The 15,910-nt window shown below is 35.7% G+C and overlaps 1 protein-coding gene across 6 annotated transcripts in view; it reads right to left on the bottom strand.

Moving 5' to 3' along the window:
• Positions 1-117: 117 nt before the first annotated feature.
• Positions 118-15,910, bottom strand: part of LOC139754086 (uncharacterized) — a 76,237-nt gene continuing 60,444 nt past the window's right edge. For 4 of the 6 annotated variants that reach the window (XM_071671137.1, XM_071671138.1, XM_071671141.1 and 1 more), the window contains 5 exons: positions 15,407-15,532; positions 14,933-15,127; positions 12,535-12,786; positions 12,112-12,305; positions 118-5,438 (listed from right to left, as the gene is read on the bottom strand). In XM_071671137.1, coding sequence (XP_071527238.1) covers positions 5,138-5,438; positions 12,112-12,305; positions 12,535-12,786; positions 14,933-15,127; positions 15,407-15,532 — 1,068 coding nt within the window. In that variant the 3' untranslated portion in view covers positions 118-5,137. Of the gene's footprint in view, positions 5,439-10,658; positions 11,546-12,111; positions 12,306-12,534; positions 12,787-14,932; positions 15,128-15,406; positions 15,533-15,910 lie in introns of those variants that run through there. The other 2 variants (XM_071671143.1, XM_071671142.1) reach the window with 2 other exon arrangements.

Here is a 15,910-nt window from a genome sequence, read left to right as displayed (position 1 = left end):
CATCTTTTGTGCCATTATGCAGATGGGTAATAAATGCACAATAAATTTTGCCTTTTGTACTAAAATTCAAATCAAATTTGTATCATATATAATCAACGGTAAAAAAAAAATCAACGATTAACACGTTTTTATGGAATATATTTTTATTATTGCATATTATGTTCAAAAGTACTGAATGATACTCATGATGATGTGTACTTTACAAACTGTAACCATGATAATAAACATTTTTTCATCTTTACATAAATGAAATCTTGCAAGTTTGTCTGTAACACTATCACAATGGAATTAAGGGTACAGGTACATGATCTTTCATCTTGTCTTCTGAATGTCTCATGTCTGCAATAACATCAACAAAACCATCTGGGTATACAATACATCTAAATGTGGGTGAACATTTTCTGTACCCATCAAAAACAAATGTATTTAATTTTACTTCATACTTACTTGATCAACCTTCTCTTTAGTATTTATGCATATGAAATAAAATTTGGACCTAATCACTTTGTTACTGTTGCACATGTCTATTCTCTTATTTACACAAACTAGTCTTAGTTTAATAAAACTGGCTTGCTTTTAATTAGCCACTTGTTTATAGAAGTAGTTAGAATTACAAACATAATGTGATATAACCCACACCTGATCCCATATACAAGTCAGATATCTGAAATTACACATAATCTGTTTTAATTCACATATATGCAAACTTACATCATGCAGATGCCCACCAAAGTTTTACAATTTCTCATTTAGTTAAAATGTGACAGATCATGGGCCATCTCAAACACATTCAGTATCACAAATGCTGTCTCAGATCACACATAAGCTGTGTATATACTGAGTCATTTCATTCTATCTTAAATTACACAAGTTCTCTTAAATCACACACTAAGTGAACTTATACTATCTTTATCCACTTTAGTTCCTTTTAATGTTCCACCACAGTGTTCCTAACCTGACAGAAGAAAGTTAAATTCTATAGCTGTACAGGTATTGTACTATGACTAAATCAGTCTGCAAGCAAAAACTTGGTATTCCTTTTATGCATGATAAATGTGCTGAAACCATTCAAATGAAGTTTTCTTAGCAAACTGTTGTATCCTAATCCTGTCAATCAAAATGGAGCAGTCCACAAGACTTTTAAGTTACATGAAGAATATATCCTAAACATATATATATATGCACAATATTATAATTATATAAAATATAGAATCTAAAATAATATGGTCATGTGGATGATCAAAACAGTAATAGCCTATGTAACAGCAAAAAACTGCAAACATTCATATTGAAAGGCAATATAATATTGTTCATATACAACACTTTCATAGCAATATACAAGTGGATAAAATTTTGCTGTCATTCAGTTCTGCTTGTATATACAAGTGTGGTGCTTCTGGATCACAAACAAAAACTGAACCCTCATTAATGCTACACACTATTAATGGTCATGTAATCTAATAATTTTCCTTTTCTAAAAACTCATGATTGCATATGTAAATATGAACATTATTCATACTGATATCAAAAGTGAATTATAAGCAAGTATTTTCAGCAGTAGTACAAGTAGTGTGTTTCTCTGAAGAAATATATATGTTATGTATTTTCATTTAATATCCTTTAACTTTTGCAGTGAAAAACATTACAATTAAATTATATATGTTACTAAGTTTGCACCTTACATACATCCACTTAAAAATTTTCACTGACAGTGAAATAGATAGATATACCAAATTGCACTAAATCACTTTAAAAAGTGAAAATAGCTTGTCTAGACTAGAAGAGCCTACATACTAACAATTCATCAATGACCAGATCATTTACCTACCAAATCATTATGTATCCAACATTGTGATATAAGTAATGAACACAGACCTCACAATCAGCAGGTTATAAAACTAGACAACTAGCTAATATCTTTTGAAACTACATATATTCTACCTAAATATATATATCTATAAAGGATATGTGCATCTAGAACAACCTAAATAAGACAAATGCATACTAAATCAACTAAAAAAGGATATCATCAGGCAAAATTATCTATATAAAAAATACTCAGAAAACCTTTTACATACAGCCTCCACACAGGATATATGCATGCAAAGCTGTTTACATAGCATCCTGTATATCAAGACAAAATTATTGGATATAAGCAGAAAAAACTATATTTCTATGGTACTGTACATGTTGATATCCATTTGTAAAGGATGTACAGGCATGCAAACAAAGTTCTTCACACAGGATGTATGTAGACTAAAAGTTGTAAGATATACACATACAAAATTATCCACAATAAATGATGAAACTGTCTATGTTGTATATTTGCAGACAAAACTGCATAAAATAAATTTCTACATAAAACATATTTATGTATGTTCATATTTAATAATGTAACTCCAGAATCCCTTTCACAGGGCTCCTGTAGCTTCATAGCTGCACGGCAATCAGTAGCAGTGAAAGGATGGCCTTCTTTGGAGTGAGAAATTTTTTGATGAGATTGTACTCTGATGATACAATCACCCCAAAATGACTTTCCACTCATGCCATTACCATAAGCAGGCAGAACCCTGTAACATATATACACATATATGTATACAGGGGATATGGGAGGAAGAATACTGCCCACATATTCCCTTTATATCATAGATGGTGACTATGAGAGGCAGGAGCAGGTGGTGGGAAATCCTTCCTTCCTGTATTACTTTCCAAAAGAAGGAACGGAGCAAGGAACCAAGTGAGGATTTCTCTCTCTAAGGCTCCGTCATCTTTTCTTGATGCTACTTGCGCATTTGGGAAATGGTGAGCATGTATGAAAGAAAAATAATGTGTAATGCACTGAAACTACAGCTCCCTATCCACAACCAGGCCTCACAGACCTTTCCATGCTTTATCCTGGACAATTCACGTGCCCTGGTTCAAACACACACTCACTCATGGGGCTTCATCTCTTGAACATTCTTTAATATTGTACATTTTAACCTTTAGTATGCAGTCCACTTTAACCACATCCTCTTTCAATTTATTCTATTCATCCACCACTAGCACACTACACAAGCGTATGTATATAGGTGTCACTGGATTCCACCTACTTGAGATTTCAGCGGTAGTGGAAAGTCACCTTTAGGGAAGTTGTATCATTGTCAATGGATAAATAAGAGGATAATCTTATCAAAGATCTTCTCACTCCAATGGAGTATACAATTTCCCTGCTACTGATTATGATGTGGCCTAAATGCTGCAGAGGCCCTACTGAGGGGGTCCTTGGACTGCATAACAGTAATGAATAAAACTATTATCCATCAATGCATGCAGAGAAGACAACTTTATGTACACAAGATAAAAACAGAAAAAGAATACAATGAGGTTAATAAAAAGCTACAGAAAGTAGATGGAGACAAAACTATGTTAAGCAGACAGAACTTGATGAACTTATTAAAGTAATGCTAATGACAGAAAAAAAAATACATTGAGCATTCACAAAGCTATCTACTTAAATTACTACACATACATCTGTCAACTAAAATAATAATCGGGCAAACATCATTAGCATGAATTATAGAAACGCAAAATTCCCTAGTCAAGTCATAATGATATAACTATATACACCAAAGGATATCCAGATGAACTCATCTGTATATAGTCAATCTATGTAAAAGAATTCACTGACTAATATCAGAAAGAATTTTTCCTCACATATCAGTATCAGCTTTAATGTCATACCACACTCTGTGCAAAATCTTGAAACATTTTAACTTTCAAATTTAACCATGAACTCTTGGATGCACAGTTCTCAGAAAAATCTTTGATAAACTCTTGATCTCCCCTTCCTTATACATCATCACACATGTATTATTGCTGTATTATAAGTTAGTTTGTTACTAGACATGATTGGTGGATTTCTTATCATTATATGCATTTCCTAATGTAACAGTAACTTATCAGTTGTTCTTTCCAAATACTTCTGATTTCAATCCTCTAATAATACTACATCAGCAACTCAAAGCTAAATTCTAGCATACCTTCAAAAAAAGTGGCATCTATCAAAGCAGAAAGGATAAGTTTTGTCCAGGAGCAGAGCTTTAAGATAAAAACAGCCAGTTGTGTACATAAAATCAGAAATAACTCCCTACTGATTATACTTGACCATATGATCTAGCCATTGTCCTATGGGTTGATAATATTACCCTTACATGTGCTATTCTTAGACCTTTCTGTCCCATACCCATTCAGACAAGATGCAAATGTACATCTTAACTCTGCTACTTCCATTTGTATCCACTTTGTATAAAAGAAACTTTAAAAACAGAAAAAATACACAAAACCTACACAGATATATTTATAAGAAAATATTTCTTATAAGTTTTCTAACTGCCTGACTATATCAGTTAGATATACCTTACAGTAATTTACGACTGGATAACTTTTGGTAGTGGTAGGTCTTAATAACTTTCCATAAAACTTTTGCAATTATCAACTGGCATGAAAATAGTTTGGTTAATACCCTAAACACCATTTGTTAATACTTTGAACATGAGAGAAGACGATTGCCTCTCACCTTTACAATAATCTGATACAGGTGAGCACATATAAGCATATTAAGAGATCTTATGACAAAATCTCAATAAGTGTATCTATAAACAATAATAAATTGTTCTAAGATAATTACAAAAGTTTAAAAAGTATCTCACTGAAAGTGGTACTAGAAAAATCTTTGTGAGCAAGGAATAACCTTAATCAAATGGTGAATCTAATGGTTAATGAAAAATGAACATAAACAGTACACCTTTAGAACAATAAACCACTATATGTATGAAGTTTCCTTTGCAAATATAAAATGGTACACTGTTATATATCCCAGTAATTTTGCTACTTTTAGATGATACTCAGTCAAGTTTTAAGTGATCAGCTATGTTAGGAACTTTAGAATTTCCTTATCAGTATCATCCATGAAATGGGTCACACTAGCCCTGCAATCATATGCTGATTCTGTCTCTTCCACATAAGGCTCATAATCATTCACAACATGACAGTTTATATACCTAAGGAAATAACAGTACTGTACAGACTTTTGAGGGATCAAGCCTTTTACATAAAAAATAGAATAAATTTCTTCAATTCTTTTAAGTAGGGATAATCATGGATAAGCTCCCTGTGAAGAATCATAAATAGGGTTTCTCATTACACGACGGGGAGTGTTCAGCGGAGATTGTTGTTGTAAACCATATGCAGCACTAAATGCAGCCTTGTAACTATTTTCTGATGCAATGGAAGATCTTACAGATCCTAGAGCTTCTGGGTGATTAAGATGAAGGCAAGGACTGTCACCTGAAAGAGGTTTCAGACCATCTTGTAGTGGTGGTACCCCTCCTATAGGGCCCTCTTCCATCTGTGTAAAAATTGTGGAGACTGAAGCTGCAGCTGCCAGTCGCTTGTGTCTGAAGTTGAAACAAGCAAAATATTAGAATTCACCCTACCAAGATATGATGAACAGCTCCTTTGGTCTAAAGGTGAGAAGTTCCTTAAGATAAAGATACAGCACATCATTTTAACCGTATCTATACTTTCGTCGTCCCTCAATGCCTCTGCCTTCCTTTCGTAACAAGAGAATACATTTGATGCACGAGTTTAATTGCTCTTGACAAACTAATTCTCTTCAAAGGGTCACATATTTCTACATCTCTTCCCCAAATTATGAAACTTTTTTTACATCTTTACTTTCAGAATGACTTTAGCTATCTATCTATCTATATCTCTGATACCTGTTCCTCAAAGGGGTGGCCACTGCAATAGAGTCTCCAAAACTAATGAACTCTAGTGCTGTTTCTTTCATGCCTCACCCTTAACAAGTCACTGGCAGAGGGCAACTCTAGCGCAGTGTTTGGTGAGGCTCCTACCTAATGTTCCATCTGACTACTTCTATCTAATGCTCCTTCCAACTACTTCTACCAAATATTTCTACCCAATGCTCCTGCCTAAATGTTCCTACCTACTACTTCTATCTTTTGCTCCTACCATTTTGTCAAAAGGCTGGGCTAGCACATAGTGCTCATCACAGGAAAATCTAGAGTTATGAAGAATGAGCTGTGTGAGTTAAGTGTTGTCAAGTGTCAGTCTGACAAGGAGAGATTGTACGTTTGTGGACAGAATGCCAGTAGTCCATGTGTCAGTAAGGCAGAAAGAGGAGTGCAACTTGACAACCACTGAAGTACTGGCTCACTAAGCAAATGTCACTAACCCTTCCAATACCCAGGTAGGTAGAACTAGTAAAATACCTACCTGGTCATTGGCTACCTACCAACTGCTATCTACACGACTTTATCTCTAGTTCTTATTTCTTTGCTCTTTTGATTAATATGCATTCCTGAAGGATGCACTCCTTAAAAATGACAAGTAATTTTATACATACATGTATATACATATATTGCTTTGTGTGTGTGGGCCAGCCACTAATCCATGTACATAGTTTGTGTACTATACCACATGATTTTGATCACATAGTAGTCTTTTCTTTTATCCCTGGGGATAGGGGAGAAAGAATACTTCCCACGTATTCCCTGCGTGTCGTAGAAGGCGACTAAAAGGGGAGGGAGCGGGGGGCTAGAAATCCTCCCCTCTCGTTTTTTTTAATTTTCCAAAAGAAGGAACAGAGAACGAGGCCAGGTGAAGATATTCCCTCAGAGGCCCAGTCCTCTGTTCTTAACGCTACCTTGCTAATGCAGGAAATGGCGAATAGTATGAAAGAAAGAAAGAAAGAAGTAGTCTTTCATGTAGTACTGTACTTTGCTGTCTTTCCTTCAAAAAATTAAGAATATTAAATCTGTAGGTACTTTTGAATCCCAGTGGTCATATGTAGTACTGAAAAATATTGATATCAGAAGCCTGCTGGACAAGATTTTTTATGGAGTAGCTATGGTGACTACCCTAATATTATTCTATTGTCTTTTGGAAATTTTGCAAACTTATCTCATTTTCATTGTCACCTATAGCTCATGCAAGGCCAATTGGGTGTTAATTTGATCTAAGTTATTAGGACTTCATAAACCCATGATTTCTGTCACCTTTAATTCTTCATCCTAAGATCCTGGAAGAAATGGAGGCATTTTAGGTATACATTAATCTTCTTCAACTGTAAATACATAATCAAATGAAATGTTTAATATGCAGGCCATTTCTTTGTAATCATCATTATTTTCAGGAGTGCTTGTTTGTTAGTGATCATATTGTATCTTTTATGTTCTTGTTGTATGTATCTGAAGTTACTTATAACTATTTCTAACATTTAGGGTTTCTTTTTGCTTGCATTTATTTTCTTTGTTTACACATCCTTCATTCTCATGAGAAATTAGATAAATCTTAGTCATCCAGACTAGTTTTGAGCTTACATTGGTTCTTATTATCTCCATGGCATGTTTTCATTTTCATTAAGAATTAATTTGTTTTTAAAATTACTCCATCTCTTCAACTGTTTGAATATCAAAATTCATCCATACACTTTTGCCAATTTTGTGTGTCATTTTCTCAAAGAATGCTTTTCTGCAAACTGGGAGCAAGAGTCTGTTATGAATTTCAAACATATTTATATCATGTCCAATAATGTTGTGGTCACTGTTTGCAAGGGTGATAACTATGCCAGAAATGTTGTTCTTAGAATGGAAATTAATTTGCTGGCCTAGAAAACTGTCTTTCATATATTTTCCTCTTGATCACCTGTTAGGATATTCTAGTCTATACTATGATTTGTTAAAGTCCCCTACAATCATAGTTTTCTTGTTCATGACTAATTTTTCTCAGTACAGAATTATGCCATGTTCCACCTTTTGCTTAAAGGTCTATATATGACACCTAAGTACAGCAATGTATTTTTTGGAGTATTGTGCAATATTTAGTGAAAGATTTTCAAGTAAAGTACAAAGAACTGCTATCAATGATTGTAAGCCAAAATACTGCTACTGTGTCTCGTGTGACTGCTCTACCAAAGTATTTGATTTATAACAGGAGATTAACTAGTTTCTCTTTAGCAGGATCATTTATTCACTAATCACACTGAAATGAAAGACAATGTTATATCCTAAATGTGACCATCCTTAAAAGAATTTTAAATACAAATGGGATAATAGGAATAGAAATGACATAGCATTAAGAGTTAACTGAGTCCAGGGAAGGTCAACTAAGATGGTACCTGAATTAAGAAAGCTGAGCCACTGTGAGATGCTAAAAACTAAAATTTGCCTATCATGCAGGAAAGAAGAGTTAAGAGTGATTTGAATGTAACCTTCAAGCTTCGAAATCAGATCAACAACAGTGAGAGAAAAAAGTTCTTCAGATGTAGTGACAGAGTAACCAGAGATCATAACATGATGCGAAGCAAGAATCATTTTAGAAAAGGATGTAAAGAGTTATGTTATTACTTAAAGGTGGTGGATGGTATAAATAAACTATATGATGAAGCTGTAAGTGTTAGCAGAGTAAAAAACTTTAAAAGGCTATTTGATGGCAAAGAAAGCCCAAAAATGGGGCTCCATGAGTGTAGAACTCTCTCCCTGTACTGTTCAAAGTGGTAATTACAAACAAGGACTATCATACTTTTAAACATACCCATCTTTGCCCTAACAAATGCTAACCTTTCAATCCATTTTTTTTACTGGGATCTAAATACCCATACCAAATCTGAACAATATGGGGAGAGTAATATACTTGAGGTGCCCAATATCTTAAATTTTCCTTATCTATGATAAGATTTTGCCATTAGGCAGGGCTACCACTTTGCATTTACTGTATGAATATTCAGCATCAAGAATAGAGTTGTGAGTTACATGTTGTAAGGTGTGATATGTAAGCTGGAATCGAGTGTGTATTTGTAGCTAACATTAGAACATGTCTTGACCCATGGTCCTCCTTGGTCAATGTGGCCAGCTTCCTGAGCACTGTGGAAGCCCCAAAGAAAGGAATCCTGAAGCATGAAGGTAAAGGTAAGGTATCATCCCTCGGATAAGGGAGAAGGAATATTGTCCATGTATCCCTGGCATTTTGTATAAAGTGCCCAAAAGGTGTAGGAATGGGGAGGCTGGAGATCCTCTCTTCCTGTCTCATAACTTTCCAAATAAAGAACAGAGGAAAGTGCAAGTAAAGAATCTTCTTGTAAGGCTCAGTTTTATCTTCCTGAGAATACTGCACTAAGGTGAGAAATGGGGACAGGTATGTAAGAATAAATATACTGCATTTATGGGGACAGGTATGCAAGAATAAATATAATGCATATGTTCTAGTGGTCTTAGACCTCACGTGGTTACACTGCCAGTTAAAGTCACTTTTGGTGAGGTTGTATCACTCTCAATGGGTGGACAGGACTGCAGTCATATTTAGGACCTTCTTGCTTAAAAGGAGTCAATCATTTCTCTGCTCCTCAGTGGAGTGCACCTTTGAATTTGTAGGCATCCCTTAAAAGGGATCCCAAGGTTGTTTTTTTTTTTTTTTTATACTTTGTCGCTGTCTCCCGCGTTTGCGAGGTAGCGCAAGGAAACAGACGAAAGAAATGGCCCAACCCCCCCCCCCCCCATACACATGTACATACACACGTCCACACACGCAAATATACATACCTACACAGCTTTCCATGGTTTACCCCAGACGCTTCACATGCCTTGATTCAATCCACTGACAGCACGTCAACCCCTGTATACCACATCGCTCCAATTCACTCTATTCCTTGCCCTCCTTTCACCCTCCTGCATGTTCAGGCCCCGATCACACAAAATCTTTTTCACTCCATCTTTCCACCTCCAATTTGGTCTCCCTCTTCTCCTCGTTCCCTCCACCTCCGACACATATATCCTCTTGGTCAATCTTTCCTCACTCATTCTCTCCATGTGCCCAAACCATTTCAAAACACCCTCTTCTGCTCTCTCAACCACGCTCTTTTTATTTCCACACATCTCTCTTACCCTTACGTTACTTACTCGATCAAACCACCTCACACCACACATTTTCCTCAAACATCTCATTTCCAGCACATCCATCCTCCTGCGCACATCTCTATCCATAGCCCACGCCTCGCAACCATACAACATTGTTGGTACCACTATTCCTTCAAACATACCCATTTTTGCTTTCCGAGATAATGTTCTCGACTTCCACACATTTTTCAAGGCTCCCAAAATTTTCGCCCCCTCCCCCACCCTATGATCCACTTCCGCTTCCATGGTTCCATCCGCTGACAGATCCACTCCCAGATATCTAAAACACTTCACTTCCTCCAGTTTTTCTCCATTCAAACTCACCTCCCAATTGACTTGACCCTCACCCCTACTGTACCTAATAACCTTGCTCTTATTCACATTTACTCTTAACTTTCTTCTTCCACACACTTTACCAAACTCAGTCACCAGCTTCTGCAGTTTCTCACATGAATCAGCCACCAGCGCTGTATCATCAGCGAACAACAACTGACTCACTTCCCAAGGTTGTATGATAATAATAATAAATACATATGTATCATAAACAGAAGCAAGCAATTATACGCCTGTACCGGACATTCAAGACATCACTACTTCTATGTTCATTGTACTCATTAAAGATATCCTCTTAAGCCTTTAGGTGAATCAAGAAATTTCAAAGGGTTCCCAAGAAGTGTCAACAATCCAGGAAAAAATGAAAGTCTTTATTCTATCTTCTTGTTTTTACTCTCCCAGCTTGAAATGACCATAAAGTTTACATAACATGAGAGTATATTATTGGAAAACAATATTACACCATGAAAAATTAAATTTTCTCTATGAAGATGAATCAAATTCATTGCAAAATTTTCTTCAATATACGACAGTAAAATCAACAGTAATGAATCCATTTGAAGCAAGAAACTATCATGTGTATAGAATATTATCATAAATTTTGAAAATCTTGAAAATCTTCCACGAAATAGAAGCCGATACAGATAGAAAATCACATAATCATCCTACTGGTGCTGGTTAGGAGTAAAAGGGAGAGTCCCTACGAAGGGCGAAATCAGCAAAATTTGAATTATTAAGAAAATTCAAAGCCATTTAAACAGCCATAATCACTTAAACCCACCACATCATCGCCTCCTAATATGTCCTAATCAGATTGGTGGCTGTCACTGTCTTCTGAGCCATTCAAAATAATGTCTATCTACTTCATGCTAGTAGGGTGGAGGCCCTTAGGAGCATGCACATGGCCTCTTCCTGCAAATGGTGATCTAAAGGTAACTAGGAGGCTTCAGGATTTTTCTGCGGGCTAATCAAAGTTGTGAGTGACACATGGGATCTATAAAGGTAAGCCTCCAAAATTCATCCATCTGTTCACAATATCTACCTTACATCATGCAATATGATATAGCATGAACATTTACACAGCATATCATGAAGTTATGGTATATATATTTTACCTAAATTATGATCATAAATAATTGCTCCACAGGAGGTGTGGGTGAAATTTGACTCTACTACTTGATGCCTGCTTACCTCATATTCCTCAAAGCTGCTCCCAGATGGTAGCACTTAAGATAGCTTGCTGAACATTTCTGAGCCTGGAGAGTTGTTTGTTACTCCATCAAAAGGAAATATTTCTGAGTGCTTACGATTAAACTTGACTCTAGCAATAAATGTCAATAAAGATTTTGGGGACTCTATTTACCCATAGCATCCAAAGAGTTAAAGACCATTTTACATTATAAACTTGAGGATACAAATAGTGGTAGTAATTCTTAAACACAGTCAAATGAAGGTCAATGGCCATCTCTACAATATACTTATAAACCTGAAAACATAATAAAACATATGGCACGTAGACTGAATGACTAGCTTGAGTGATACAGAAGCAGTCAGTTTTGTAATCATCCAACTCACTGAATCCTGCAGCCAGCCTCATAAACTTTTCTTTTAAACATTTTCTCTACTATTGTCTGTTCTGAATACTTTAATAAAAGTTACACCCATGGTAAGAAATGGCATTCATCCTCTCTACCCATTCAAGAAGTACAGAAATTTCTATACCTTTTTCATCTGTAATCACTTCATAAAAGTTCATCTTTCTGACAATATCATTCATTATACTACAAAGCAACACAGTTCTCTTTCCACACAAGTACCCTACCTGAACTCTTTTGCCTGTTGAGCAATGACTCTCATTTTGGGTATGAATATGAGTCCTAGCACCACTGAGGCCAGGATCAACAATGCCACACTAGTTGTTGGAGCTTCAAGAGTTGGAGGTGCCAAATAACTCATCACAGACCACACGCCCACCACAGGAGCAGAAACACAGGAGGTCAACAACAGCCATCTCCCCTGAGAAAATATCATTGAACTGTGTACATGTCTCTAGATGTCTGTGTGAATACTTTCATTTGAAAAATTATGAAGTGCAACAACCCTGCAGATCACAGGGCTTTATCATTATAAAAAAGGTACTATAACACATGTTCAGTTTAGCAATAAAGATTATTAGAGGAAAAAGTTATGTAATTTCATTAAGTTGAATTTCATTCCATATACAAATGTCTCACATATATCATACCTCATTATGGTTTCTTTGTATTTTTCGGTTGACAGTGGCTAGGATGAGACTTAGGAATAACAAAAGGATAAGGTAGACTCGGGTAGCAAGGGTGGCTGTACGTTTCTGCCCACACTGCCGTTCACCATCCAAACCAGTTTTGACAAGAGGCTCTTCCCCAATGCCCAAGCCACCTGCATGACCTAATACACAGAGTGCGCCCTGTACGCTAAGCATAAACAACAAGGATACGTGAAGGTTTACTTGAGATACCTGAAATATACGAAAATGTTGAGTATTAACTAAAAATCACTTTTTAGAAACAGTGCATCCCCACCAAGGATAATAACAAAAATAATAAAAACAAAACTTAAAGCATTAGTGTTACAATACTTTTTGAATTAGTAGACAATACTTAGAGAGGAGTTCTACTGGAGAAATATGACTTTACTCTTGATACTATTTCTTATGAAATTCAACAAATGTGGTATCAACACACTCCTTACACTCAGTAGAAATGATACAGACCAGCTCTGCATGATCTGGAGCATGTAGTTATCCTAAAATAACAAAGATATAAGAGTGTGGAGGACTAAGAATATCAGGGAAATGTGATTACTGTACATGAAATTCTTGTAGAAATCAACAGAACATATGAAAACCTCATAAGACTACACCAAATAGCCAAGATTCACTTTAATTTTCAGTGATAAACACTTGTCAAGACATATCAAACACACCCATGATTAAACATTACACCAACTCGCAAAAACTATCAACAGAAAGACAATACACTGGGCAGCTGGTGGTACCTCCACCCATCATTTTCACAAACACTTATCTCACACAGTTCCCAGCAGATGTTGGTATATTTCTCCCATAAATTTCAGCTGTTTGAGGAAGTTATGAAAGGTTTCTGTTGGTTCAACTGACTTTTAAGAATGTTTCACCCACTTTTACAATAATTAGTCTCAGTTTTCCTCATCTTCATACCACTTCCCACAATCATTAATTTAACATTGTAGCACAAAAAATAATATATTTCACGAGCATTACTGGTCAAAAACACTTCCACTAAGAGTAAGAAATGTATCGATACTATACATTTCCATAAGGAAATACAGCGGTGGGAATAAACTGATACTTTACCACTATATCTTATCCGATATTAGTTGCATTAAAAAATTTCAGGCTAATAACTTTAAGGCAAATGTATCATTGCAACGAGCGGGCTACAACATTAGGAGGGTGAAGAAATGGCAACCATAAACATATGTTTGTGCTGTGACAATTTAAATGAAGAAAGACAGTCATATCCCTCCTCATTCTGCCATGAATGTATATATGGATATACTGGAAACTTACCATATTCTAAAAGCATTTTTTTTTTCACAATTAACATGCTAGCTGCAATGTTTGGTGTGGAACATCATTCTGAACATCTTTACATATCTTTTCTAAAATCACTGGGTTATGTACAACAATCACATTGATATAGGGAATCCACTCTGTCCAATTAATGTGTCTTGAGCCTAGTAAGCCCTTTGCTAGAAGACACATGTTACATGGAAGATTTGCTTAGAATCTTCTAAACTATTATTAGGCCAACTTTAACAGTTTTGGCATAGGTATCGTAATAACAAGGAGAAATATGCATGAAGAAACGACTGTTTTTGAGAAAACATGCCTATTTATGTCTTGTATAGAAAATACTTACAAATCTCCTTAGCCAAGTAGCCAATTGCAATTCAGCAAGAATCATAATACTGACCTCAAGAATCAAGTCTGTGCAAACAAATTCATTTAGACGGCCAACTGCAACAATCACACGTGGCACAAAGTCTCCCGCTGATACTAAGAATGAAATTTGAGCAAATGAAATCCTTATAGTTGTGTAAGGCTACCCCCAAGCATATATACTTCTCAGATTCTGGTGACCAAGAAGACTCATTCAGGCCTCTTTTATATTTTAGCTGTTCTTATTTCATCACATTTCCTTAGTGCTTTCTACAGCATTTCTATACTTTTCTCAAGGGTGTTTTATGCATCAAAGAGTTTACTTTTTGCAGCCTTATACTGTGAAATAGGAATAAGAAATAAACAACACTAAGTCTTTGACGATAAGAATTAGAGTGCTCTACGAAGCTAAGAATATTGATCCTTTTTATGATAATAAAAATTCTACTCTGGCTACTATACATCATCTTAAGCTTGCTTAGTCTTTTGGTTAGTCCTCAGTATTTCTATAATGACATTAAGCTAACCAAGATAAGTAATGACACACCAGAACTAAATAACTTTAACTATGAAGTAAATGTATACAAATCTCAGTAGCATTTTACTGTACATACGGCTAAGAAAATGAGATAACAAGTGCATTCTCAGTCAAAATAACTATCATACACGTCTCAGTACTTACTTCTCCCCCAACACCAACTGACACCAGGGCACGCAGATGCATGGACTTGACAAGAAGGATGCCATAACAGAGCGCTAGGCACATGGGTGGTGCCCACTCACGAACTGCACAGGTGATGGAAGTGGGTGGCAGAACATAAACCACACATGAAGCATAGATTCCCATCACCCCCAACAGCAGCACTGCACCTAGAACCTAGTCACATGGAAATACTCTTTTTATTTGCATTTTCAAAAATATCAGTTTCAAAATTTCCTGACTCATCTTTCCTTGTTTAATTATACATTTCAATGTAATTATACCTTCTAAATAAAATCCCTAATCTTAAGGCTTCAAACTAAAATGCCACCGAAAGTTAAAAAGAGGCACACATTCATAAATCACTTTATAGTACTGCAAATTCATATATACTGTTCAGTTAAAGATGCTTTATCCTTACAGTAGGTCACAATAAGATAAAGGTAAAGTTCCTACCTGTGGACCAGCGAGAGTTCCATCACACACACGTAGGGCCACATACACAGCAACATAGAGTGATACTATCACCCCCAAACATGCGACCACTAGCACAGAAAATGCCCATGTTCGTCCTACATAGTCCTGTTTCCAAATAAAGGAAATGTTAGCAACAGAACTAAAAGAAATCTAAAGTGGTAAGAAACTTTTCTTAACCTTGGACAGGCCTACCTGGGATATATGGCTTATTGGCATTTATGCAGGTCCACTTTTACTGGATTGAATGGAGAAATTCAATGATAGTTAATAAAATCAACAAAACGTTAGTTAACACTTTTAATATTACCAGGAAATGGTATCAATGACAATAAACAGCCAGACATATAATATTTTCTTATGAATAACTGTGGAGATAAAAATGGAGACTTTAGACTCACCAGGCACATCAACTAAATATGCAAAGTGAAAAAGTAAAAAGTGTTTATGTAAATATGGAAGCCCATGTTACATTTCAATATATTG

The sequence above is a fragment of the Panulirus ornatus genome, chromosome 16 (assembly GCF_036320965.1).
Source record: "Panulirus ornatus isolate Po-2019 chromosome 16, ASM3632096v1, whole genome shotgun sequence".
Classification (NCBI taxonomy): Eukaryota; Metazoa; Arthropoda; class Malacostraca; order Decapoda; family Palinuridae; genus Panulirus; species Panulirus ornatus.
The sequence above is the reverse complement of the archived record's forward strand: the minus strand, read 5'-3'. Positions and strand labels throughout refer to the sequence as shown.